We start from the raw sequence: 25272 nt of genomic DNA on the forward strand, positions 1-25272 counted from the left end.
CTCTGCTCATTTGTGGGGCAGCAGAGATGGTTGGGCCTCATCCTTCCACAGGGAACACAGAGCAGGAGTTCACATGAGCGTGAATCCATCTTCTGTGGTTACATCTCAGTGGCTGCTCCAGATGTGATATGCTGGGAGCAGCCAGGGAGTTTAGGTCAAGTGGCAATAGATCTGCTTGAGGGGCCTGGGGCAGGCTGCTGTCAATGTTTTCCTGCACACAAGTGCAGGAACCAGAAATATCTACTGTCCTGTTTTCACTGTCTCGTGAACCTGCAACATGTTGCGGAGACCAGATCCTGTTGGTGTTGGCGTGCTACTGCAGCTCTCACAGGAGTTAAGGGCTCCTTCACGCTGTTTTAAGAAGCAAGGAGTCTAGCGCACGCAAAGCCTTCATTAATGATTACATGGGTGACTAAAAGAGTGAGCTGGGCTTGTTCATTCCTCATCCCACCTGCAGCCTCCTGGGCTGCTCCACATCCTGTCAAAGCCAGGCATCTGATGAGGGTTTGCTCATTGTCCCACATCCTTCCCCTTCATACTGTCTTCCTGCCAGTAACTGGACCCGTTGCTGTTACAATGCCCGATTCTATTTCTGTGTATTTCCTTTGGAAGGAGGGAAGGTGTCTGAAAGCGCTTTTTCACATGTTCACTATGGGGCAGCAGCCTAGGGAAGAGGCACATCATGGTCCTTCTCATGACAGCTGCGAATTGGCACCCTGAGCAGCTAGGGGCTGGACCTCGAAGGGCCACCAGCGCGACTCAGTGGCCACACGTTGGCTTCCCTGCGTGGCACATGGGTGGTAGGGGCCTCAGAGCGGCAACTGGAAAGAGCCTGCATGCTGGGCACACCGCTGAGCAGGGACCGGTGGAGGAGGTGGGGTTGTCTGTTTCCCTGCCATCACTAGTGCTTAGATCGTTTGGCCTAGAGCTGGCAGCTGGTGTCCATTGCCCTCCTGCTGAGCGGGGGCAAAGCTATCTGCCCTGATTTGGAAGAGTCTTAACATATGCATGGGAAAAATGAAGCAAGGAATTTGTGTGCTGCCACTGTGTTTAGAAGAATGAATCTGTAATGCCGTGGTCGGGAACCTTGGACAAAACACTGGGAGACTTTGCACTGTTCTGTCTGTGAGTTCCGTGCTGACACAGATCTCAGTGCCGTAACTAAAATTTGGACTTTTCTCATCTAACTGTGCTTGCTGTTCATTACATCTGGCCGGTGAACGCTGCACTGTGGAACACTGCTATGCAGGTGCCTTCCAGAAACATCTGTAGATAAGTGTGTTTGAGCACCCTGATGTTTGTGGTGGAAGATGTGGATTTCAGTCTGAAATGAAGGGAAAAAAGCAAATCTGGCTTCTTGTGTGTGAGTGCTCCCAAAGAACTGTACCATCATGGAACAGGCTGGCGGGCTCCCTTCCGTTTGCCTTCAAAGAGGAAGCGGCAGGTACATTTTGTGGAAAGCCCAGGCGAGGTGTTCGTGTTTGGTGAGCTCCAAGAGCATCTGTAGTGGGACACAAGAATGAAGTGTTGCCTAATACCTGGGCCAGCTTATAGCTGCCTGGGGACGTTGCCTTGGAAGTGGGACTTGGTGTGTGTGTTTAGCCAGAGGGAATTTTCCTCTTGCCTTTCTCTGTTGATTGCAGGAGGTGTGTGGACAACGCTTGCAGATAAGATCCTTGCTTTTATCTGGCAAGAATTGGCTGATGTGATTCCTACATCCCCTGTTGGCCAGTCAGTCTGTGAAGTGCCAATTATAGATGTTTATCTCTTTGCCAGACAGCAGGGATGGGATACTTCTCATCTAATTCTAGATGTCTGCATGGTAAACCTCTGTCAGTGGCAGCCTGAGCTCTCCTGCTCAGTGCAGAGAGATAAGTGCTTTCACCGTGCATTTCATCTACCCTGTTTCAGATGTCTGCTGCAGGGTGAGGTAACTGACTCCCTGGAAATCTCTGCATCTCCCCACCAGCGCTGCAGAAGCCCAGCCTGACAAGCTCAGCCAGAGATGTGTACGTTGTATGTACTTTCATATGCTGAGGTCCACGAGAAATTACTGGAGGAAGAGTAGATGGTTACCAAACACCAGTTGAAGACAGTGGAAATCACTTCACAGAATAAGCAGCAGTGTGTTATCTGGCAGAAAACACGTATTTGATGACTTTTTTAAAATTCACACTCTTTCCAACTCCTTAGGAAGGCAAAAAAGGGTGATGTTACCTCCTTTTATGTTATCACCATGGTGACGTTATCCCCCTGGCAAAGCAGCTCCAGACAAGGCTCGTCATGTTATAGCTCCTTCCCTTCTTTTTTTCCCCAAACTTCCTTACATTGTGTTTGGCTGTTCACACTTTAAATTAATGTTACTCTTTAAGCTGGTCTAACAGTTACACCTGAAACACTTCCATGCCAGCAGTTTTATTATAATTTTGTCCCCTATATATTGTCCACAGCTGCTAATTCTGCACCTGCTTGCTGCATTGCAGCATAGCTCTGGCAGGTGACTTCGATTTTCTGGGTAAATGTACTTTTGCATAGTCCTGGTCAGAGTTCCTTCAGACTTCAGGGACCTGAAGACTAGGCAGTTAATCTAAACTATTAATCCCACTCCAGCTGTAGCCCATGGAGAGTGACAGTCCCTTGGGGACGTGATTCATCCCAGCTGACTTAGAACTTTGTGTCTGAATGTGCTGGTTCACACTCGGGCATGGCTGTCTCTCCATTGACTCTAGCCTGGTGGTTACATTAAAGAGCAGACATTTAGCTTTTAGACGACTAAATTTAGCCTGGATGAATTTAATCTGCAGGGGTTTTGTAACTTCTAGATAAAAGGCTAGCTGATTAGATCAACTGTCCAGCCAGTTCTTCGTTCTCTGGTTAGCCTCTGTGGAGTTCAGTAGCTCCAGGGTAAGTCGGCTGAAGGGGGTGGGGGAGGTTGGCGTTGCAGTCTGGGGACACCCGGGTGCTTCTGCTGTGCAATTTTTCATGTCCTGCATTGTGTTCTGGGTGGTGTGTTCCTAACGTGGCATTTTCAATCACTTATTAATGTCTGCCTGTGTTGTTTCTCCAAAAATAGCTCCGTGGTGCTTTTGGGAAGCTGGAGTTAACTAATCCCAAAACACACAGCATGTGGACAGTGTTGTCATTCGTGTGGCACCAGACTCATAAGTCTGAAGGTCCCGTCCTAGAAGGATTTCCAGGGAGATGCTAGAAGGCCCCATGAGCTATTATTGCTCATGCCTGCGGTATCTAATGACGTGAGCTGTGCTAAGATTCCTGCTGTGCTTCGTATGCACACTGTGAGCCTGTGATATTAAAAAAGATGGTGTTTTGGCTTCTCTGCTGGGTGCCAGTCTAGCAGAGCCTGGGCTCCCCCAAAAATGTCAAGGAGGAGCATTAGCTATGGTTCAGGGATGATTAAGTTTCTTGGCCAAGTCTGATTACCCACTTGGGATATTTGTATTTCATTATAACTGACACTGAGACACATGTTTGATTTGGAACAAATTTCAAGCAGGAACAAGTTTCAGCATCTGCATTTCCACGGTGAGCACAGTGAGGGACAGAACAGGTTAGAGCCTGCTTGGCTGAGGGTGGGGAGCTCTCGGCAGGGAAGGGAGGGCAGGACCTGCATCAGGTACAGGGAGAGGGAAGGAGTACCTTGAGGAGCTGATCTTCCTCCCCTTGCAAAAGGGGTGCTCTGAGCTCCCAGTGTCAGGTGTGTGTCTGAGGGAGCCGGTAAGAGCCAGCTCCTCCCCAGAGTGGGAGGCTGTGCCTACCTGGTGATTAACTCCCCGGCGGAGGAGTGCAGCTCATGCTGAGTCCTGAAGGAACCAGCTGGGAGGAGCCCCGGAGCGCAAGAGGGCCAGAAGAGACCTGGAGTCAGACAGGACTAATCCGGGTGGAGAGGCACTTCTTAGCATCAACAGCTCTGGTCATGTTCAACTACCTGGCGGTAGAGGTGAGACCCCAGTTCCACCGTAGCTATGGGGGCCAGCAAGGGGTGTCTGGGCCACTGAAGAGCCGCCTGGAGCAGCTGAAGAAGCCGTGGTGGAGGGAGCCCACCCCACTGGTGCTCCAGCACAGTGAAACAGCCAGGCTTGCCATAGACGCCTTTCTTGAGCAGGGGGAACGCGGCTACCTGAGTGCCATCGCTGAGGAACGGGAGCTGCCTTTTCTTTCCACCCTGGACATGGAATATATGAGCCATCAGAGAAACCAAAGCTTTCCAGATCCCAGCTCAACGAAAGACAAAGAGGCTGACCCTGGCAGCGCGGACACTGGGGACGGGTCCTCCCTCAGCTCTGAACTAACATCTGGCACCTACTTTCCACTCATGTCTGATGTGCACCCTCCAGAGCTGGAGCTGGGGTGGCCAGGGGCACCACTGCTCACAGTGTCTGGCCAGACTCAAGCCACTGTGATTTTCCAAAGAAACAAAGCTAACAGCATTAAGGATTTGCTCCGTTCTCTGATCAGCCGGGCACGGACGGTACGTATAGAGCTGTGTCCCTTTAGTGGGGTCTTGTGCCGCAGCACCCAAGTGCTGGTGGCCGGTCCCACAGCTGTACTCCACATGCTCCAGGTTGTTGCTGCTCTCTAGATGTCTGGCATGATGCGATTGCTTTTTCTGTACCAGACCTGTAACTGTCACTGCTCCTTTCTTTTCCTGTAATTTCTTTCCGCCTGGGATTTCAGGTAGACAGGCAGTGCCCTGGGAGGCACCCTGGGTCTGTGTTTGCGGGAACGCTGAGCACGGGACGAAGCCCAGAGCGAGCGAGTGGCAGAGTGTGCAGCATTAACGCTCAGCGGTGCTCAGCGCCTGAGCGCCAGCCAGCCCTTCTGCCCCCGCCAGCCAGCCTGCTCCTCCAGGGCTTGTCTTGGCCCCTGGCCACCACGTTAAGAAGGACAAGAGGATACCACTGGTGAGGTGCTGTGGGAGAACATAGGACCTGAGTAAACTTGTGGGACTGAAAATCCCTGCCTGTGGTTTGAAGTAGGTTAGCATACATCATCCCATCTGCTAGACCTGGCGTCTGCATCTCTCTGAAGATGAGTAAGATCAGCCCGTTCTGCCCCATCGCACAGTTTCTGCCGGGTAGAGGTTGCTAACCCTCGGATGTAATAAAAATTGGACAACCACAATGGATTTACTCATTGTGCTCCTTCTTATTCCTTTTTGCTTTGATGCTATACTGGGTACTAAAGCAGCAGCTTGGACAACTGTTTCTCAGGTGCGTTTTCAGCTTTTATTGTCTTTGTCCTTTTTATTGTTCTTTGCATCTGTTCCATGTTTGTTTTCTTTTGTAGTATTTCATTTCAATAGTGTGACGATACTGAGTAAACTTCTAGTGCAAAGTCCACTTTTAGCCAGTGAACTTCTAGGCCATTTCTCTTATCATTCCAGTAGGGTTTTTTATTTATCTTTAAAGTCACTCCTTTTATTCATTACTGCCTAGTGCGGAAAGCAGGAGATAAAGAATTGTTAAGCCCAGACTTCAGCTGTGTCAAGAGCACAAGCTGTTTCCAGGTGGACTGAGCCAAAGTTTTATCTTCTGTCCCCATCTGCAGTGCTGAGCAAAGTTACATTGGCCTCAGCAGATGAAACTGCAGTCCTGCAACAGCTCAGCTTGCTGTGCAGCATCACAACATCATCGAAGAACCACATATCATTGAAATTTGGGTGTGATATGAGGCAAATGGGGATCTTTTACCCTTTTGTCAAAAAGACGACCGTTTTGCCACGTAAGCTGCTGCTCAGTTGTAACCAGCTATTGCCTAATGCCCATACTTCTACTGCACCTTTGTAGGCAAATAGGAGAAGTTTTGTCCAGGAAGTGACAAAAAGCTTTGTTTGTCCTTGCAGGCAGCTGATTTATGATATCTTAAATGGTCTGAGAAGTCCTGTGACAATTCCTGCATCCTTTTCAGCAATGGGCATTAAGACTTAGTCATGGCAGAATGCACAAAGTAAATGACTAGCAGGAAATGTCCCCTTGGCACTTAGCATGTGTCCCAAATCGCTGATAATATTATATTATAATCCTTTAAACCACATGAAAAACATCTTGCTGCTTTCTCAGTTCACGGGAGCTTCGCTGTTGCTGCAGGGAGGGTGCCCAGGCAGTAGGTGCTTTATTGTACTTTAAGTACGTTTTGAGTTTTTATGCTTTTTTTGCTTGGCCTGAAAAAGCACTGACAGTCTTCAGCCCTTTATGTTCAAGCTGGGGATTTTCACGCAGCGTTTTTGACTGTTGCATGAAACAGGAGAATGAGTTTTCAACCATCATATTGGTTTATTACTGGTGTTTTATTGGCTTCTAGGTTAGCAGCTCTGGCCAGGGCTTCCCATGATTCACTGTGTGATTGATGGCAGTTCCAGCTCATTTACAATCCCAGCTGCACACCTTTAAGTAGTTACTGAGTCATTTTGCTCATCAAACCATCAAAAAAAGATGCTACCTGTATGTTTTTTAATGACAAAAGAGCAACCAGAGGTAAAAACATCTTTTGCTTGAAGTACCAGTAGCAACTGTGTGGAGAACCACTTTTTTGCTTCTCAACAGCTGTTTCTGCATTTAAAATATTTTCTCCACTAGACTTTAAGTGCTCATCATATATCCCTCCTTTAGAGTGTTTTCCCTCCTGCATGCTTACAGCTAACATAGAAGGGGGCCGCAGTGCTGGTGGGATGTGGGAAGGATGTTGAGATCTCTGAATGCTTTTCCTGGGTCCTGTAGGCAGGAAGGCGTGTGCCTTGAAATGTTGTTTGCTGTTTTCTCCTGTACAGTCATACAGAACAACATCAGCTGACATATTTTGCAACAGCGTATTTGTACTGACAAATGAGCAAAAAGAGCATTTGTTTTATTGGTACCTTTTGCTTCTGTGGTTTATCTTTCTACTTTGCTGTATTTAACCAGCTGTCTTTGAAGATGTATTTTCAGATTTGAGCTTTTCTCTTTGCAGACATAAGAAGATGCAGCACAGCCACACCTTAGCCCTCATTTGATAATACTATTACTATTTTACTTTTCTTGGATGAGCTCCAATCAATTTTGAACCATGCTGCTTCTTTCACCCTTCTTGTACAACTCTTGACACTGGCTGGGGGTCTGCATTTATGTGCAATTGTAGAAGGGTTCCTGATGGTCCCCAAGAGAAGCATTGTATCGCTTCAAATGGCAACACTTAGGTAATGACCAAAACCACACTGCTATTGGCAAATACCAGTAAAACCAGCTGTGCTGGTTAGAAACCAGACAGATGGCAACCCCAATGGGGTGCTGGTAAGTGCTGTAATTCCCGAAGTGATGACTGCAGTAATTGCTGAATTGTGAGTTTCCAGAAGTGGATTTAGAAATGTCATGATTTAACCCTACAATGGCAAGGTGTGAATTTTCTAGAGCCTGTGGGGCAGCTGTGTCTGTGCAATGTCCTGACCCCCGAGGCTGTGCCATGGGCTCGGGGGCCGTGATTGGCATGGTGAGGAACAGGGATGCTCTGAGCCTGCCCCAGGCTTGCAGCTCCCACCACTGAGACCGAGGGGCTGGAGGCACTGGGTCTGTCACGCCAGGCTGCCGTAGATGCCTAAGGCTTTTGAATGTAGACATGAGCTGTCAGGAGCCTGCACTGGAGGTGGGCCTTGGGGTACCTAACTTTGCTGCTTTACAGAGCTGTTGGAAATTATGCTTGAGGCTTTAGCCCTCCCTTTTGTGACAGTATGTTCTTAGGAGGCTTCAAGGGGAAGGCTTCCAGGGCTGTCTTCCCCCAAAACCTCTTGGCTTTGAGGCTGAGCAGCTGTTACAGTAAGAGCTGCCTGCTTTGCTTACCGAGCAGATATGGTGACTGAGTGGCCCTTATGGCTGTCCCGTGGCACCCGTGCTTAGAGTGACCAGCCCCACCGTGGGCACCTGCACCTCTACCACGCAAGGCTGAGGCAGAGCACAACCTCCGCGCCCCCCGCCGCAGTGCCCCTCGCCGCAGGCTGCAGTGCGTGTGGGTTGCCAGCCTTCCTGCCCGACATCAGCTGTGGGTGCTTGGCAGCACCACCAGGAGCCAGATCCCCCAGATCTGCCCAGATATGGGGATCCTGGCAGCGAGGAGGCCGTGAGCAGCACTAGTCTGTTCTGCCTCCTGATGCCAAGCAAGTTTCAAAAAGTCTGAAAAACATGAGTCTGACTGTCCCCCAGAGCTCCACCCGGCCTGCACAAGCGGGCGTCCCTCTGCCTGGGCGCCTGCTGCCGTGCTGGCGCGGGGTGCCCCAGGGCTGCTGGGAGGTGCAGCTCTGCGCCCAGCCCAGGGCCGGCAGTGCCGGGGTGACGGGCACATGCCATGCACAGCCCTGTGCTGCCTGTCAGCCCCGTCGCCCTCAGCCAGCGCTTAGGTCAAGCAGCAGCCCGGGACTCTGCTAAAGCCTGTGAGCGCTGGTGGAGAACAGCAAGGGCGTGCAGAGCAGTGGGCGCCGGCAGTGCCTGTGAACACGTGGGGGCTGGGGACGCAGGAGCGTCAGTCTCTCTTGACTCCATCACACCGACCTCCCAAGCCAAGCTTAAATTGTCCTCAGGGCCAAGCCTGCCTAAGCATGGGATGAGCTGGAATATCGTGAGGCCAGTGTGGCCAAGAGGGACTTGCCCGAGGCCTTACGCAAGGTTTGGGCTATAGTGTTTTCTTGGTGCTTCATCATTAGAGGACGGGTGGCCCATCAGAGTCATTTGGCTAAATTTCCTTTGGTCTTTGGCTGAAGGCCAGTGTGGAGATGGTAAAGTCCTGCTTTTTTGTGGGGGTCTCAGCGGTACCTAATGCCGATACCCACACAGCAACATTGGTCTGGGAAGTTGAAGGTGCTTCTGACCGTTTCAGAGCTCTTCCAGTGCTGACTGCTGCCCGAGCCGGATAGGCACATCTCGGGACGGGAGAGGCGTCTGCCAGAGCTGCCTTCTGGGAAGACAACATTGATGAGGGCTACAAAAGAGGTGGCCTTCGGAGTCAGGCTCCGAAGCCTGTATCTCCCAGGACCAGGGTGAGAGGGTAGAGATGTGGGTTTGGCCTCGGGGCAGTAGGAATGTTTTTAGCCCTTGGTGACAGCTGCCTTGTGTCTCATGTGGACGTCTGGGACTAAACCAGCCTCCAGGAAGCTGGTGGGCTGGGCCTGGGGTCCTCTGCAAGATGTGGAGGACCAATGACACTGTGTAAGGCATCATTGCGGAGATGGTCTTGGGGGACAAATCAAGTGGAACCAAGAAATCTTCTCCACCTGCAAAAGGGATAAATGCCCAAGGGAGCAGGAAGCAGCCTGTGTTGGCACTGCTGCCCTCCTGTGCCACGGCTGCGGTGCAGAGGGTCTCCCATGGGGTGCACAGGCACCGGGCACCGACAGGAGCCAGCTTGCAGGCGAATGGCTGGGAGCAGAGCGCTGGGGAGCTAATGGGGCCCCGCTCTGCCCCTGCAGCTGCCTCTTCACTCAGCACCTCAGCCATGGGTATGAGCCTGGAAACAGGCAGTTTATTAAAGAAACAGCAGAAGAGCCACTGGGCAGCAGGCAGTCTGGGGCCAGCGTGCCAGGCTGGAGCAGAGATGCAAGCCTGTCCCTGCATCCAAGGACAGTGATACTTGGAGCTCCTCTATTCTTTTATGAAGCAATTCCAGGTCAGACCCGTGAATGTGATTCAGCCTGTTCCTATTTAAAGCTTGAACCACGGTGCACGTCAACCTCACTGCTGTCCTCTGCCCTTAACTCTTTGTTTGAAGGGAAGCAGCTGAGCAGACGCGGCAGAGGAAAGCTCACCCTGCGTGGTCTGTGCTGTACAGTGATGTGCACCGTGGAGAACTGTGTTCTGGCCATGCTCTACCACAGGCAGACCAGGTGTTTAAAAACAGGATTCCTATCTCATCACAGGGTGTATGATGAGAAGCAAAAGAAACTGTCACGCATTTTGAGTGCAAGATGTAGCGCAAGGCATGAACGTGGATAAAGTAGGCCATTGGAGCTTCACTCCAGCTCGCTGCTTTTTGGGCCATCTTTATTTGGGCATCCTCTACTAGACGCAGAAACTGAAAATTGGAGTAGTGCACAGAACCTTACAAGTACCAAACAGTTACCTTATTATATACACGCTTGCCTGATAAGATATGGTAAAGACTGACACTGAAGTGTTTGGACAGTAGCTCCATTACTTATGCAGCTTTTGCAGCGAAGCTGGCCTGTTGGTAAACCCTTCACTGCTTTACCTTTTCAGTCCCCCATGTGTTTGTATCCTCCGTGAGTTCTCCGTGCTAACTGTGAGTGGCTCAGGGTCTGAGTCACCAGGTTGCTCCGCAAGCACCCTTGAGGGAAGCGCGTCCGCCCTGACTCGTCACCCAGCTGGGCTGGTGCTCTCCTGCCTGCTCCGAGGTGTTCCCCCAACTTCTGTCACGAAGGGTGATGGCAGCAGATGGATCCCAGTGGTCTCTGCCAGCCCCAAATAATGGGCGCCTTGGTGTCTGCTGGCAGCCTCCCTCTGTGAGGGCAGTGACACAGCTTCTCCAGTCACAGCTTCATCTATTTATGGCTGATTTCCCCGCATCTGTTGTTCTCATTGCAGGTCATGCTGTACCTTGAATTTTCTAGTTCTGGGTCAGCTCACTTGTAGTAGGTACTGGTCATGACCTATCTTCCATTTTCTGTATTTTCCTTCCAGTTTTTGAAGAATTCATTTAGCCAAGAGGGTCTGCTGCCTCCCATCCCATCGCCACAGCAAGGAGGGTTGCCATGGCCGCCTTCAATCTCATTCTTTAAAAAACTGGCAATCTCTTTAAAATTCTTTTCCTTTTAAAAACCCCTCCCTTGCAGACCTTGCCTTGCAAGTCTTCAGTTTGAGGCAGATTTTCTTGAAAAAAAGATACTTTTTTCCCTGATAATGTTAGTGTTATTCCTTCTTCCTACTCTCAGTTTTCATTCCTGTCACTTGCATCCCAGGCTGCATCAGCAGGAGTGCTGCCCGCAGGGAAAGGGAAGGGATCCTTCCTGTACACGATGTTCTGCCGTTTTGCCTAGTCACCCCTGGGATGTAATCTTGGAACAAGGACATGTACATACTTGATCAGGATACCTTCTCCCTTACCTGGCAGTGTGTCCTTCCTGAAAAAAATGATACTTCTTTGTATTAACCTGCTAGTCATCTGCAGAGTCACTCATACTGATGGAATAATGATTTTGGTCGGTCTCAGCTCTTCTGTTTATGTGCTGTGTTTCTGGTGTATTTGCTTAAGGCAACACATACTTGTTGCAGCAGTGGTACTTGGAGCCTGTGCACATGCATTGCCCTCTCAGCTATTTGGTTGTACGAATGGCAGCTGAGATGGGAGGCTGCTGGATGGGGAATATCTTCGTAGTTATTAACACTAGTGTTACCTGCCATGGTGGGGGAAAGGCTGTTAAACACAAAGGTGTAGAAGCAATCTCCACTCATGTGGCCACAGACACTCAGTAACACAGATTTGAACACTTAACTCATAGCTGAAAGCACAATTCACTTGGGCATGAGATTTCAACAGTCTCTTATTCCCCCCTCCCCCTCCCTTTTCTCCTGACTAGGTGATAGCGATTGTGATGGACCTGTTTACAGACATGGAAATATTGTGTGACCTGCTGGAGGCCTCGAGCAGACGGCACGTCCCCGTTTACCTGATCCTGGATGAAGAGTACTTGAAGCATTTTGTGGAAATGTGCAACAAAATGGCTCTTACTCAGGACAATTTCCCAGTAAGTTTTCAGTCACACACTGGATATGATAAATGGGTCTTGGAATCGATAAAAAATGTGTACCCTTTGTTCTGTTCCCTCTGCCTGGTCCCTAGGACCTACCCCTTCTCCCAGTGTCCCAGGCTAAGAAACTGTGGCTGTTTGGTTTAGGAAATCGAGATCTGTCTGGAAGCGCAGAGGAAGGAGTGGAGAAGACTCCTAGTCCCGTATCTTCATGTTTTGTGGTCCTCATGTCAGTTTTACACACAAGAAGCGTGGGCTCAAGGCCAGTAAGATGCAGTGCGTTACTGAACGCTTTGCTGGTCTGGTGCAGGCAGAAACCAGAAAACTTAAGTTCATGTGGACCTGTATCGTCCCCTCTCCTTGTCCCCTCTCAGCCCTTGCTCTGGGACATAGGACTGCAAGACCTGAATTGCTCATTGTTCAGGTCCCTGAGCTCAGGTTAGGTTCTGGCCGGAGCCGCTGCAGTGCAATAGCTGGGTGGGGAAGGGGAGCGGCGATTCCCCTCCGATGTCCTGGTGAAAAACCTGCCGCGTCCTCCCCTGCTGCGCTGCCTTGGTGCAAACCAGGTGTCGGAAGCCTGAGGGTAAGATCTCCTGTTAGCCCTTGCGACTGAGTTGTGGGTTCATGAGGGGGTTGTGAAGAGCCCAGTTCCCCACTTGGTGGGGTGCTCATCAGCACTGGTGTGTGGTGCTCACAGCAGGTGAACAAAAACTAACGTGTCACTGTGACAAGCTCTCTTGGGAACGTGCAGACTCAGAAACACACCCCGGTACCTTGCCGCTGCCCACGCAGCCTTTGTGGGTACTGCCTGTCAGTGGGAGTTGGGGTTTTGTTGTCATTTGTTAGTCCTGCAAGGCCAGCAGTCTGTGCTCCTTCACTGGGTGCACAGGATTCCCTGGAGGACTGATTCTCTTCCAGCCACCGATTTCATAGATTTCCCCTTTATCTTAGTGGCAAATGCTTGGAAATTACCCAGTTACCTCAAAACCATTCTTAACTAAAAAACAGGCTAGAGAAGAGAACACACACACACACACAAAAAAAAAGTTTTATGGCGTTCAGAAAAGATGCAGTTAAAAATGTCTTCATTTCCCCTCATTTTTAACCTCTCTACACAAAGATAATTTAGAGAGGCGTCCTTCCTCCCTCATGTTGCTGTTGCTCTGCCCTTTCTCGCTTCTCACAAGCCAGACCCATTTTATCCTGCCTCTTGAGATGGCAACTGTTAGGGAAAACTGCTTCACGCTGGTGCGTGTTTGCTTTCATGAAGAACTGCATCACTGAAGTCACCTGGTAGCTCCAGATTAATGCCACCTCCCCAAAATTTATTTTATTTGCTTCTTATCCAAGAGCCTGGCTATTGTTTTTAATTAAAATTAGAATGAGTTTGCGTCCATGGAGATGTCTATGTCTCTTTGTTAGACCTGATGTCATGTCTTGTGCTTGAATGGCTAATTAACACTTTGCCTCTGCCATTCAGTGACTCATTGGCAGGTCTCACTGTGAAGTGCCTCTTAAACTGATGCCTCTCGACCAGCACGTTAACGTATGTGCTTGATATTCACATCTAAGTGGAATGACTGTACATGTCTTGTTCCTGGCCCTGAGTTGTGACAGGATGTTATGGTAAATCTCCATTTGGAATAATTGGTGACAATTTGGGGCTTAGTGGGGAATTTGGGGCAATTGCCCCTCCAGCATCTTGCTCCTAAGAACATTGCGTGAGCCTGCTGGCGTCAAATCCTGGTGCTGAACTTCAGCAAACCCCGCTGTGGTGGTCGGGCGTTGGCAGCGGTCGCAGCAGAAGGCTTCGCTGTCAGGTATTTCCAAGTGGCCATCTGCTGAACTTAAATCTGCTGCCTAAATCGAGTGAGACCAGTACACAGTAGTCCGGCTTTTCTGCAAGGCTGCAGGATTCTCATCTTGTTTGGGCAATTCAGGGACTGGATTGCCAAGAGGAAGAAGAGGATGGAAAAAATGAGCCACATACCAGAAAGTCGCCCAGCCTCAGAAAGGACGAATGCAGTGATGCAATACTGTGGCAACGAATCTGTGGGATACCCCTTACCTGAAGTGTGTTTGACTTCCCTGGAGGGGGAGGTGAAGCTCCTCCCTGTGAGAACTAGTTTTACTGAAACCTCAGCACCGGAAGGAAAGAATCCCTGCACTGATTGGCAACAGGATTTGATGAACGCCTCCCCAGGCGTCCAGGGTATCTTGCTCTGTATCAGCAAATTGTGGTGGCATTTCAGGAGAATCATAGGTTAGTGCAGGTTGGCAGGGACCACAGGCAGTCTCATCCAACCTCCTGCTCAAAGCAGTGTCACCTGTGAGGTCAGAGGTAGTTGCTCAGGGCCCTGCCTGGTCTAGTCTTGAAAATCTCCAAGCACGGAGATGTCACAGCATCTTGTTCCAATGCATAACTGTCCTTACAGGGAAAGTTTCTCCCTTCTCCTAAGGGACAGATAAAGACACATCCTGGGACACAGAAGGCAACAAGTGAGATCTGCAGTGCAAGGATTGTGAACCTTCAGCTCTGTCCCTGCTAGAAGTTTCCATGAACTCAAGCCTGGACAAGTACTTGGAGAAGAGGTCCAGGTGGGCTTCCCGCTAAGACAGACCACAAGAGGCTCAGGAAATGCCCTGAGCAGAGAACAGGCAGCAGCAGCAGCGGGGGCAGCACCAAGAGGCGATCACCTTCATCCTGCTCTTCCCCCGCTGCCGGGCTGTGAGCGAGGGACAGCAGGTCGGCGGGACCCGATCTGGAGGAGACCTGCTGCTGTGCTGAAGCCCTGAAGGCAATGGTGCCCCTTGCAGGGGTGGGGGGGCAATGGTGCCCCTTGCACAGGTGGAGGGGCTCCCTCAGCACAACGTGAGAGCCCAGCTCCCCCACCCTGCCACACTGAGCTCCGCAGATGTTTCTGGAAGACGCCTCCTGCCCGCGGGGGTGGAAGAGGAAAGCTGCCAGGAATGGAGCCTCCTGCCGCGGGGCAGCTGCCTCTGGCTCCTCAGGCCGAGGCACAACTTGGGTGCCGTGAGCCCCGCACGATGCCAGACCTAGGGTGAGCGTCGCTGGCTGCGTGCTCACCCGCCTGGGAGGCCAGTGGGAGAAGGGGCGGCAGCCGTGCCCTGGAGCAGCCCTGGGGGCGGCGGGGGCGGGGGTCTGCACCTTGCGGAGCTGTAGGCAAACCGCCACTATTCATGCTTGTCTTTTGTCTGCAGCACTGGCCATCACCCACCGCGCTGGCATGGTGGAGGGAAGCTGCCGCCCCCACCAGCAGCGCCCACTGGCCACAGATGGCCAGACGTCCTCGGCGGCCCGTGCAGCCCTACCGGTGGCCACGGCTCTTCGTCCTTTACGGGGCTGATGCTAGGCAGGGGCGAGCTGCCCACCAAGGGACCTGTCGGGCCAAACACGGGCGGTGGCGGTTTGTGTTGCGCTTGGGGTGCCAGCGCCGCTGGTGATGGGAGCTGGCCCGGAGGGGCACCGGGGGTGGCAGCCCGGCGCAGGGGCTGCCTCAGGGGTGGTGATTTACACATGAGATGTTTTGTTTGGCACTCTGTCATATAGATCAGGCCAGTAACTGTCTCCGGTGGCTGTTCTCTTCTGCCTGCCCCAGCTGAGGTGCAAATAACTTTTATTAGGGGCAAACCCCTCAGATTACAAAAAAGGCTCCTGCTGGATACCGAGAGCCTTCTTTCCCTTTTTGTACTGGGGAGTCTGTTTTACAAGCTGAAGTTGTATCAGACCAGCTTTTTGCCATCTTTAAAACAGATGAGGATCAGCTCTGTTTCACCTGAGTACAGCAGATGAAAATTTTTATAAAATTCTTAAGTATACTGATAAAAGGCAATTCTTAAAATGTAGGCATACCTTTCTGTAAATCTTTTTTACTGAACGATATTTTAGTTTTAAGAAGCCTGTCACTGCATAAAAGCAGAACAGCACATTCCATTGATTAGAAACTGGCTAGTTGTTACGGGTCAAAATTTACTTTAAATGCAGACCCATAAGGTAGTACAGTTAGTTGAATATTATCAATGATCTGGAAGAAATTGTGTAGTCCTACATGCTTCAGAAATGATCTGTAGGCTCATAGGATTCTCCAGATTTTTTTCAAACCGATATTTGTACCTAAGTGCAACTTTTTAATATTTGTTGGCATTTTTATCTCATAACAGCAGAGAGTGTGACAAAATATTTGGTATGTAGAAGCCAAGAAATACCTGATGCCTTGCTGCGTTCTACCCCTGGGAGCAGAGCTCTGCTCAAGGGAGTCCATCAGTGGTGCATAAGGGAACATTTCAGTTTAGTTCAGTATGCGTCCCCTTGCCAACCCTGCTCTCTTTGGTTTCAGAACATGCGCATAAGATGTCTGAGCGGAGACACATACTACAGCAAAGCAGGCAAGAAATTTGCAGGCCAGGTTCTGCAGAAGTTTATCCTGATTGACTGTGACCAAGTTCTTGCTGGTACATACAGGTAAGAAAAAGTAGCAACTACTGTGACAAAGACTGGTGACACTGAGAAAATACTTATTACCGAAATACTGAATAATGTAGCTCATTATTTTTTTTCTCCACAATAATGATACACTGGTTTTCCTCTTCATTTCCCCTTATAAATGTCAGGTTTCCTTTTGGTGCTTTATGTTCTCCTGCTCCCCCCTTTTGCTCTTACCTTGTTTAGCTTTCAGATAGCATTAACTGCTCATCTGCCAGCATTGATGCTTCCTGGACACATCTGTCTGTGAGTACTGCTTCATTCCTTAAAAATGTAAAAAATGTTGGACCAGGTCAGGTGCTGCTCCACCTGGCCGAGGTTCCGGCTCCCGCTGATGCTGTGTAGGGTGAGCCACCCCAGCTGCTCCCCGTGGGCTCCTTCCCTCCACCGCATGCGCCGCTGTTGCATACATCCCCCTTACTCCCTTCAGCATCTGTTCGGTACTGATTGCCCCTGAATTAGCCCGAATTCATTGTCTGTTCTAAACCAATTTCCTACTAATTTCATGAACCACCCCTGGTTCTAGTGCTGCAGGCTGGTGCAACAGCTGCCCTACATCCAGCTAGGGTATTGCTTTCCCGATGTTCTAAGCCTCCACCTCAGCCACCCTCCCTGCCCTTTTCTTATCTAAAGCAAAGACCTCAGCCTTTTCAGTCTCCCCTCATATGGCAGCTCCTGCGTCTCTGGGTCATTTTAATTGTCTTTCCCTGCACCCTCTCTGACCTCACAGTGCCTTCGTGAGATGCCAGGACTGGAGCCCCATGCAGCCCCAAGAAGCGGCTGCACCAGCATGTTACAGGGGGTCAAACCGCCGCTCTCTGCACTGTTATTACCGTGGTGCTGGTGGTGGCCAGCGTTCATTGCATTGTTTAGCTGCCATTGCATGCTGAGCTGATGATTTCAGAGAACTGCTGACTGTGATTCTGAGCTTCTTCCTGAGCTGTTCCAGGTTTAGTGTCACACAGGCCTGACACAGAACATTTTCCCCTCTGGGTGCACCACATTTTCCTACCCTGAAGTTCATCTGCCACATATTTGTCCACTTGCTCAGTTGTGTAAGGTCCTTCTGGATTTCCTCTTTTTTTCGGCGAAGTATTCAGTCACCAGAAGGAATCTTGGCAGACGTGGGGATTTCACTGCACCCCCTCCATGCCTGGGTCACCGATGGATGAGAAACAGTCTCTGGAGCCTCATGCTGACTCTACCCATGTGGAAAAATTACCGTCAAGCGCTGATTTGCATTCTGTGCTTTCACCAGCTCTCGGTCCATAACAAGACCTTTCCTCCATGTCTGTGGCAAGTTAAGTTTGTTAAAAGGCTTTGGTGTAGCACCCTGTCAAAGGCTGTTTGAAACCCCCAAAAAAGGTATGTGCCCGGGTCCCTCACCTGTGTGCTCGCTGGCTCCCTGACCAAATGCCAGCGGGTCTGTGAGGCAGGGCTTGCCTTTATAGTAGCCCTGCCGGCTTTTTTCCAAGAGGCTGTGCTCCTCCATGCTGTCAGTAATCTTGTTCTTCATGGCACACTCTGCCATGTCCCAGGGTGGAGGTCAGCTCCAGTGCTATGTGGGCCTCAAGATCATGGCCAGAGCCCTCTCTGTAGATGGAACCATGCTGGGAACCTCCCAGTCCTCAGCAAAGGAGTCTAGAGTGGCCCTGGTACACGGGAGTGAAGCACGTCTCAGTGTCACCAGCATTAGCCATGGATGCAAAAAATTCATCGAGGTTCTCTGCTATGCTCTTGCCATCACCGAATGCCCCTTTTGACCTAGAGATCTCAAATGGACCCGCCAGTTCCTGAACTGCCAGTACAGCAGTTCTGAGCAACCTACAAGGTGTAGTCATCTTGGGGTTTTGGACTGCTCCTTTTCAGCTCTTTTTCACTAACTGCTGCGTTCTTACATAGTTACTTTTCTTAAAATGGAATATCCAGGTGCTGCATTTATTTAGATTGCTCTTTCCCACCACAGAGTTAAAATTGTGTTGTACGCTTTATTGCAATTGGGCTCTTCCCTTCTAACTCGGGAACAGTCTTATGCATCATTCCAGACCACATCCTGAATAGCATCTTTTCTTGTGGGTCTAACAATTTAGGCTAGTTAATTCTGGCAAGTAATCATTTATTGCTTCCACAAAGTTTTTCTCCACAGCTCATCTCAGTGAAGCATTAACCTAGTACGTATATGAGTGGATGAAATCTCCCGCTGTTACTACCGTTCCTAATTTTGCAGCCTCTGTAATCTCAGTCAACATTGTCTGATCACTGTCACTGTTCTGATCAGAGGGTCACGAGTACTATTGTTGCGCTATGTTTTTATTACTAGATTCTGAGTTTTTCACCTACAGATCTTCCCCAGAGTATTTTCATGCTGTTGCACATCATATTGTCTTTCACAAACAGTGTAACCCCCCAGGACAGACTGTTCTGATGTTTCTGTGAATTTTGTGCCCTGGCAATACTTTATTCTCCTTCCACCAGCTCTGCTTGAACACTGTTCTCCCTATCCCTTTTTCTCCCTTTTCCACCTCCCAGCCAGCCCATGCTGGACCCTCAATTTACTGGTGTCCTCATCAGTGCTGTCACTCCGAGCTGCACCTTGTCTTCTGCTTCCGAATCTCCCAGTGTGGAGGTCTCACCTTAGCAAATTCTGGCAGTGAAAAATGAAGTACCTGGTTGAAACTGGTTATGTAGGATCTCTGTCTAAACACTCGGAGAGCAGTGTCTGGTGGCATTTTGACCATCCTGAGACACGTATCTAAAAGCAATGGAGTGAGTCACTGCCTGGAAACATCTGTCCATCTCCACTGACGGCAGGCGTGGGGATGAGTTAACTGGCACCACTTGGTTTTGAGTGGCTAAAACTTGAGTGTGTGTCTGCTGGATTGAACACCACAGCTGGGGGAACATCTTATTCCCCTGTGGCCCAGAGTCAGGGTATTGCTTAAAATGCAGATTCGGGTCAGTTCCTCCGTCTGCTGTGCTGGGGCAGGGGTCTGGGTCTGCAGTGTGCTCTCTTCCTATAGAGCTCTGGGTAGCTGAAACTTCTTGAGTTCTGGAAGATCATTATTCAGTTGAACAGGGCCTTATATCTAATTCTCTGCTGTCGTAGTAAGTACATGATGTTCTGGACTAAAAGAAACAGTCTCTCATTGTGGAATTTGTTCAAAGCGGTCAGAAGCACTTCCACAGGTGAAAATCAGGGAATCTCTACTGGGCATACTGCAGCCTGGTCCTGTACCAGTACAGCAGATACAGGTCACAGTCTGCTGTTGGCCTTTTTGACTAGTGAAGCATGGAAGCGGTCAGTTTTTTGAACTGCCCATGGGAGCCCTGACCTCTTTCCTAGATGTTGATATCCGAGGACTCATCAATATACAGACACAGTCAGGGAGTTTGCAACAGTTTGCATTTATTGACATCGAATTTTGTCTGTTGTTTTGTCACTTATTCACCCCACACCGTAAGATGGTCTTGCAGCTTCTGATTATCCAGGTTTTTTCTGACCACCCACAGCAATTTTGCCATGAGCTCTGACATGGATTGTTTCTACCATTTCTCAGGACTTTCTGAATATGTTGAACAGCAGTGATCCTAGCACAAAACCTGTGGGATTTCAGTGGGTAAATGAAAATAATTGCTAGCATTTGTATCCTATCTTTAATAAACTGTTACTCCTCAGGAGAACAGTCTTTTGTACTCCATTTTTCTGAGAGTCCCTGCTGAATGACCATGTCAAAATCTCTTTGAAAATTCAAGTATCCAGCACCAAGCAGATCAGACGCATCTGTCTGCTGGCTGCCTCCTTCAAAGAAGCGCAAGAGGCTTTTGAGGTATGGCTTCCTTCCACAAAAATATGCTGAGTCTTCAGCATTATGATTATAGTTATTTATGCATCTAATCATTTTACTCTGTATTTGCTTCTACCAGTTTGTTCAGTATGGAAATAAGACTGGCTGGTTTGCAGTTTTCCAGGAGCTCTTAAAAAGGTTTACATTTACTACTTTCCATTCCTCTGCTACTGTGTTCTATTTTAAATGATAGGTTATTCACTGGTTAATAATTGGAAAACTGCTGACTTCCAGTTTTTGAAGGCTGTTTACTTTAATATTTTCCTTTAACTTTGCCTTTTAACTATGGTGACATTTTGGATGTTTTAAATGTCTTTCTTTTGATAGGTACATTTTCTCTGAGACTCTAATATAGCATCTTTAAACAAGCTCCATGCTGCCTCAAGCATTTAACCTTTTTGGTTACTCTTCTAAATTTCTTTTTAATAGCATTCCTCACTTTCTCTTTTAAGTTAAGTATTACTGTTGTGGATTATTTTGGTCCTGAAAGAATATTTCATATGGGTACCTCATGGTTATTTTTTTGCTGAGTGGCCTTGCCAAAGAAACCTTCTGAACTGGTAATGCTATTTCTCTTTTTGTTGGTTTTCTGGTTAGTTTCTCCAAAAAGCAGTCATTTATAGTGTCTAAAATGCAGTTTCTGCAACTCTGCTAGTAATGAGCCCATTCAACATGGCTATAACTGAATCTCCCTCTATTCCTCTGCTTTCTCTGCCACCTTAGCCTCTCAGCACTTCCTTAGCATGGCATATTTCCCACCAGCACTCTGCTCAGAAAGTTCACAGTATAGCCCTAATACTATGCTTTTCCTATTTGAGAGTGGAATTTTAATCCATCAGGAATATTTTTCATTTTTTGATGTATCGTTTACCTTACTTGTATTTTTTGTAACATATTGCACCAGTAACATATCCTCTGTTTGTCCTTTCTGTGTAATTTTTACCCCTGCAGTTATACTGTTCCTTGATTTTCTTGCACACAATAAGTTTCTGAGATGCCTTTTGTGTCAGTCATCATTTCAGCTCAGGTATTTCACAACATCTATCTGGTTTTTTAGCTCATAAAATTTATGTATGCATGTAAACATTTGTATCTGATCTGGTTGACCACCGTCCACTTTTCTAAATGCAGTTTTGTTTGTTCAGATTTTCTTCATTCGTTCTAATCTTTTACCTAAGTGTCATTGATTTCCATCCTGTCCTTACATCAGAATACCATTTTCTTGCTTTTATTGCTAAGGTAAAGTGGTCAATCTCAAACTGTGTGGCCTTCTACACATCACAGCTTTGCTCCAGATTCTGATTTAAAGCCTCCCTATATCTTCTACATTATATTGTGTACAGCAGTCAGGTTTCACGTAGGTTAAGATGGAACCCAGCTTTCTTTATAGAGTCACTATGTTCCTACGGTTTTCCACGTCCCTATGATTCTACCAGCCTTTCCCTAACAGAATTTCCATAACCATGTCCTGAAATGCTCTTTTACTTCTCTGTCCTATTTTATACCTGGGAGGATACACAGACATCGACTAGTGGCTTCTCTGTAGTGCTCCATAACTTAGATTCAAATGCCTCTGCTATCCTTCATCCCAGCGAGCAACTCCCTCTTCATTCTTTGCTGTCATCCTCCCTGAGCGTTGAATCATGGAGGACTACATCTGTGTGCTGTCTGTCTCCTGTGGACATCCACACACTTTAGTACCTTCCATACAGCTTGGTTTGTACAGCCTGGGGACGGTGACCACGCGGAGTTACCGGACTCAACATCTCCAGTTCCTCAGAGGATTCAAGCTGAGTGAAAGGATTTTGCATGTCTCGCAGGCCACAATGGGGTTCACACACCCCCAGGATATTTTCTTTTTTCCCCCAATACTGTGACACTACGGATGTATGTTTTCCTTAAGACATACTCTAGCTCTCAGAGCTGCTGCCTACTCATTCTCCAGCCTGTATTTGTGACCTGATTGTGACTGCTTGGAATGTATTTTCTTTGAATATTTTCCTGTTGATCTGCACCCATTTTTTCCAGAACCTTTTTCAAACTCATAACTGTTCAGTCCCTCTCCATTGGACATGACTTGGGAATTTAATGAGTGCAGAGCCTTCCATTACTTACGCTGCTCATGAAGCTATTGCATAGCACCAGAGCCAAGATTCTAGGTCCCTCTGAAGTCTCAATGCATCCTTCCATGCTGACAGTGAATCCAGATGCCTTGTCTCTCCTCATCCTCTCTTCCAGAAGGGTATTTTCCTACTCTGTCTTGGTTATTCAGGTATTCAGTGTCTTTTAATTCTTCAGCTGTAAGAAGAGACTCTTTTTCTCCTCACATGCATGCTCAAATGATGCCCCAAATCCATTTTTAGTCTCTAGCTACATCTCTAGCCATCAGATTCTTTCTTCTTTAAATGCAGTATTACATGTGTGCAGCAAAGGTAGTGTACCTACTGACATTTTCATATGGAACCCCGTATGTTGATACTGTTGTTCTTTATGCTGACATTTTCCTTTATAGTTCTGTAAAAACCCTTCTTATTTTCCAAAATACTCTGGGCAAGCTGAACTCACATATTGCTGCCTATTGGTATGAATCAGGCATGCTTTGGGAGTTTTCTGAATGTTCAGCTCACTGCTCTCACCTGAAACAACTGTAGCAAATTGGTTTAGACCCCTCAACTCGTATGTGTTTATTGATTTAACTATTTCCCTGTAGCTTCCATCTTTAACAGTAAATTTCCTCTAAATGAAGACTAGGAGAAAACAGGATTCATTGAGATATCTAGAAAAAGCAATAATCTGAAATCCTAATTATAATAATATATAGTTATTTAATATTATTCTAGGCACCAGAATAAATAGTATGTTTCTTTGGGCACTTATTTAATGTAACAGAGTGACGGATTTGAAGACATTTACCAGTGCAGCAGGTGAGAGGAGCCTAAGGGCAGGTGGGGCTAGAGCTAAACAGGATCTCGAATAGGAAGCCTCGAGTAAACTTTTGCCAGGTTAGAGAAAAGAGTGCATTTCTAAATGCACTAGAGAAAAGAGGCAGCATTGTCAGCCTGGAAGGGAGTTATGTGGCTGTTCTGGTTGCCTTAGAGGAAATTAAATTTTGCAGCTCAGAATGGAAGATGGTCAAAGTATGACCATTTTAGGGTTGCTCTTCTGTAATTATCTAATGAGCATATTCATCTCTACAAGTAATCTCAGACTTGCATACTTCAGAGAAAGTTTTTAATGACATAAATTGAGTAGCAATACACCACTCAGATGTTAAAATCAGTGCTAGGTATCTTGGCACTCTGTGAGCTGAAGTTACATGTGGGTTTTTTTCTTTTGTTCTTTTTTTTCAGTTTCACCTGGCTTTGCAGCCAAGTCCACACCAGCCTGGTGACCCACTTCCGTGGTCAAATTGTTGCAGAATTTGACAAGGAATTCCGGTACTTGTACGCAGAGTCCAGAGCAGTGACTAGTTTCTGTGTACCAGATCCTGGAACATGCCCCTCTTCTCAGAATACCTCAAACATTGCCAGCTTCCTTTTAAAACCCCCACAGGTGAATGATGCTGAAACCTTGAGCCCCTCCAGCAGCCTTTCCAATGTAAGCATCAGAAGCATAAAAGTGTCTCCCTTTCTGAAAAACTCCAGCTGCAATGTACACCAGGAAAATCAAGATGCAAACTCTGATTCTGGTAATAAGAAGGGGAAGGAAGACACAGCTCTGAAGCCCACCTGCCAGAAGCAGCAAGGAGAACCGCCAGACGCACCAAACAATCCTCCAAATAAACCCACCCCAGCCTTGTATCACAAATCAAATCTCGTGACAGCAAGGACATTCTTGCAGCCAGAGCCTTCCCCTGCCTTGAGCTCCAATAAACCCAGTTATCAAGGGGACAACAGCGGCCACTGCTCCCCGCTAAGACAGGAGCAGATGTTGCAGTCCCTGTCAGAGGGTGCCAGCAGCAACGGGACAAGCACGAAGCAGAAAGGGTCTGCTGCTGCCTCCAGGGAACCGACAGCAGAGAACGACACCCCTTGTTATGGGATGGAAAAACGACAGAGTCCTGGACAAGGAAAATTGGACCTGCTGTCCCCATACAGCCAGCTAAAACGAGAGAAAAAGCCTGTCGTCCCTTGCTATGACAAGCTCCCTGAGGACATGCTGATGGAAAAGAACAGCGTGTATGGGGCTGAGAAGAGAATGACCCTCGGGCACAGTAAGCTGGATCTGATCACCAAGTACAACAAGTTAAAATCTAAACACGTACACAGTCGGTTCGAACTCTGACCTGGGCCTCGAGGTGTCCTTCGGTCTTATTTTCAAGCCGTTGGTTTTCCCCCCTAATCATCGTACCCGGGGCTCGAAATCACAATATGGGTGGCAATTAGTCTTGTTCCTATTAAAAGCTGTCCGTGCTGTTTCTAATATATGCAGATGACTGGTTCAGGTGAGATTAGCAAGCACAGCTCAAATTTTCAGTTACAAGAGTGTGGTGGGAGGCGGGAGATGACAGAAACATAATCCACACCTGTACCCGTGTGGGGAAGAACCATTTTGCCCAGGCTCACAGCAGAACTTGCTACAGCTTGGAGACCGGCCACCGGGGCTTCAGGGTGCCCCTGGGGCATACCGAGCACTCGCCCCCCTGTAGCCACATGCTGCAGGTGAGGTGACCAGAGGTGACACGGGGAGAAATAAAGGTGCTGTTCTGCTGGAAGGAGCTGCGCTGAGTCCCTGCTGGGGAAGTGGGCTGGGCCAGGGCCCCTCTGCACCAGGCTGGCAGCAGGTGGGCGGCACCATGGGGGGGTCACTGTGCGGGTGGCACCTGCACAAAGTGGGGGTCACTGCACGGGTGGTGCCTGCACAGCAGGGGGGTCACTGTGTGAGTGCTGCCTGCACGATGGGGGTCACCACGTGGATGGCACCTGCACAACGCTCCCGCGGGGCACCCGCCGGCACTGACACGGGTCACACCTGGCCACGGGTGGCCCCCAGGCGAGCGGTGTGCTGGGGCGGCACCCGGATGGTGGGGTGACACGTCTGCGGCCAGTGACGCTGCGGGCGGCCAGTGTCAGTGAGAAGGCGGCGCCTGGGCACGGCCCTGCCGCAACGGGACGGGTGTGGGCACGCGGTTGGCAGCGACCCTCGCCGCGCAGCGGGTGCGGGTGGCCTGCGGGGGCGCA

General features: G+C 48.9%; 1 protein-coding gene across 1 annotated transcript; it reads left to right on the forward strand.

The window, feature by feature from the left end:
- The first annotated feature begins 2971 nt into the window (after positions 1 to 2971).
- Positions 2972 to 24518, forward strand: FAM83C (family with sequence similarity 83 member C). The gene is made up of 4 exons (XM_005434988.4): positions 2972 to 4489; positions 11573 to 11740; positions 16102 to 16226; positions 23443 to 24518. Exons 1-4 carry the CDS (start codon positions 3812 to 3814, stop codon positions 24374 to 24376), a joined length of 1905 nt encoding a protein of 634 aa, XP_005435045.2. The 5' UTR covers positions 2972 to 3811; the 3' UTR covers positions 24377 to 24518.
- Positions 24519 to 25272: the final 754 nt, after the last annotated feature.

This window comes from Falco cherrug, chromosome 10 (assembly GCF_023634085.1).
Source record: "Falco cherrug isolate bFalChe1 chromosome 10, bFalChe1.pri, whole genome shotgun sequence".
Classification (NCBI taxonomy): Eukaryota; Metazoa; Chordata; class Aves; order Falconiformes; family Falconidae; genus Falco; species Falco cherrug.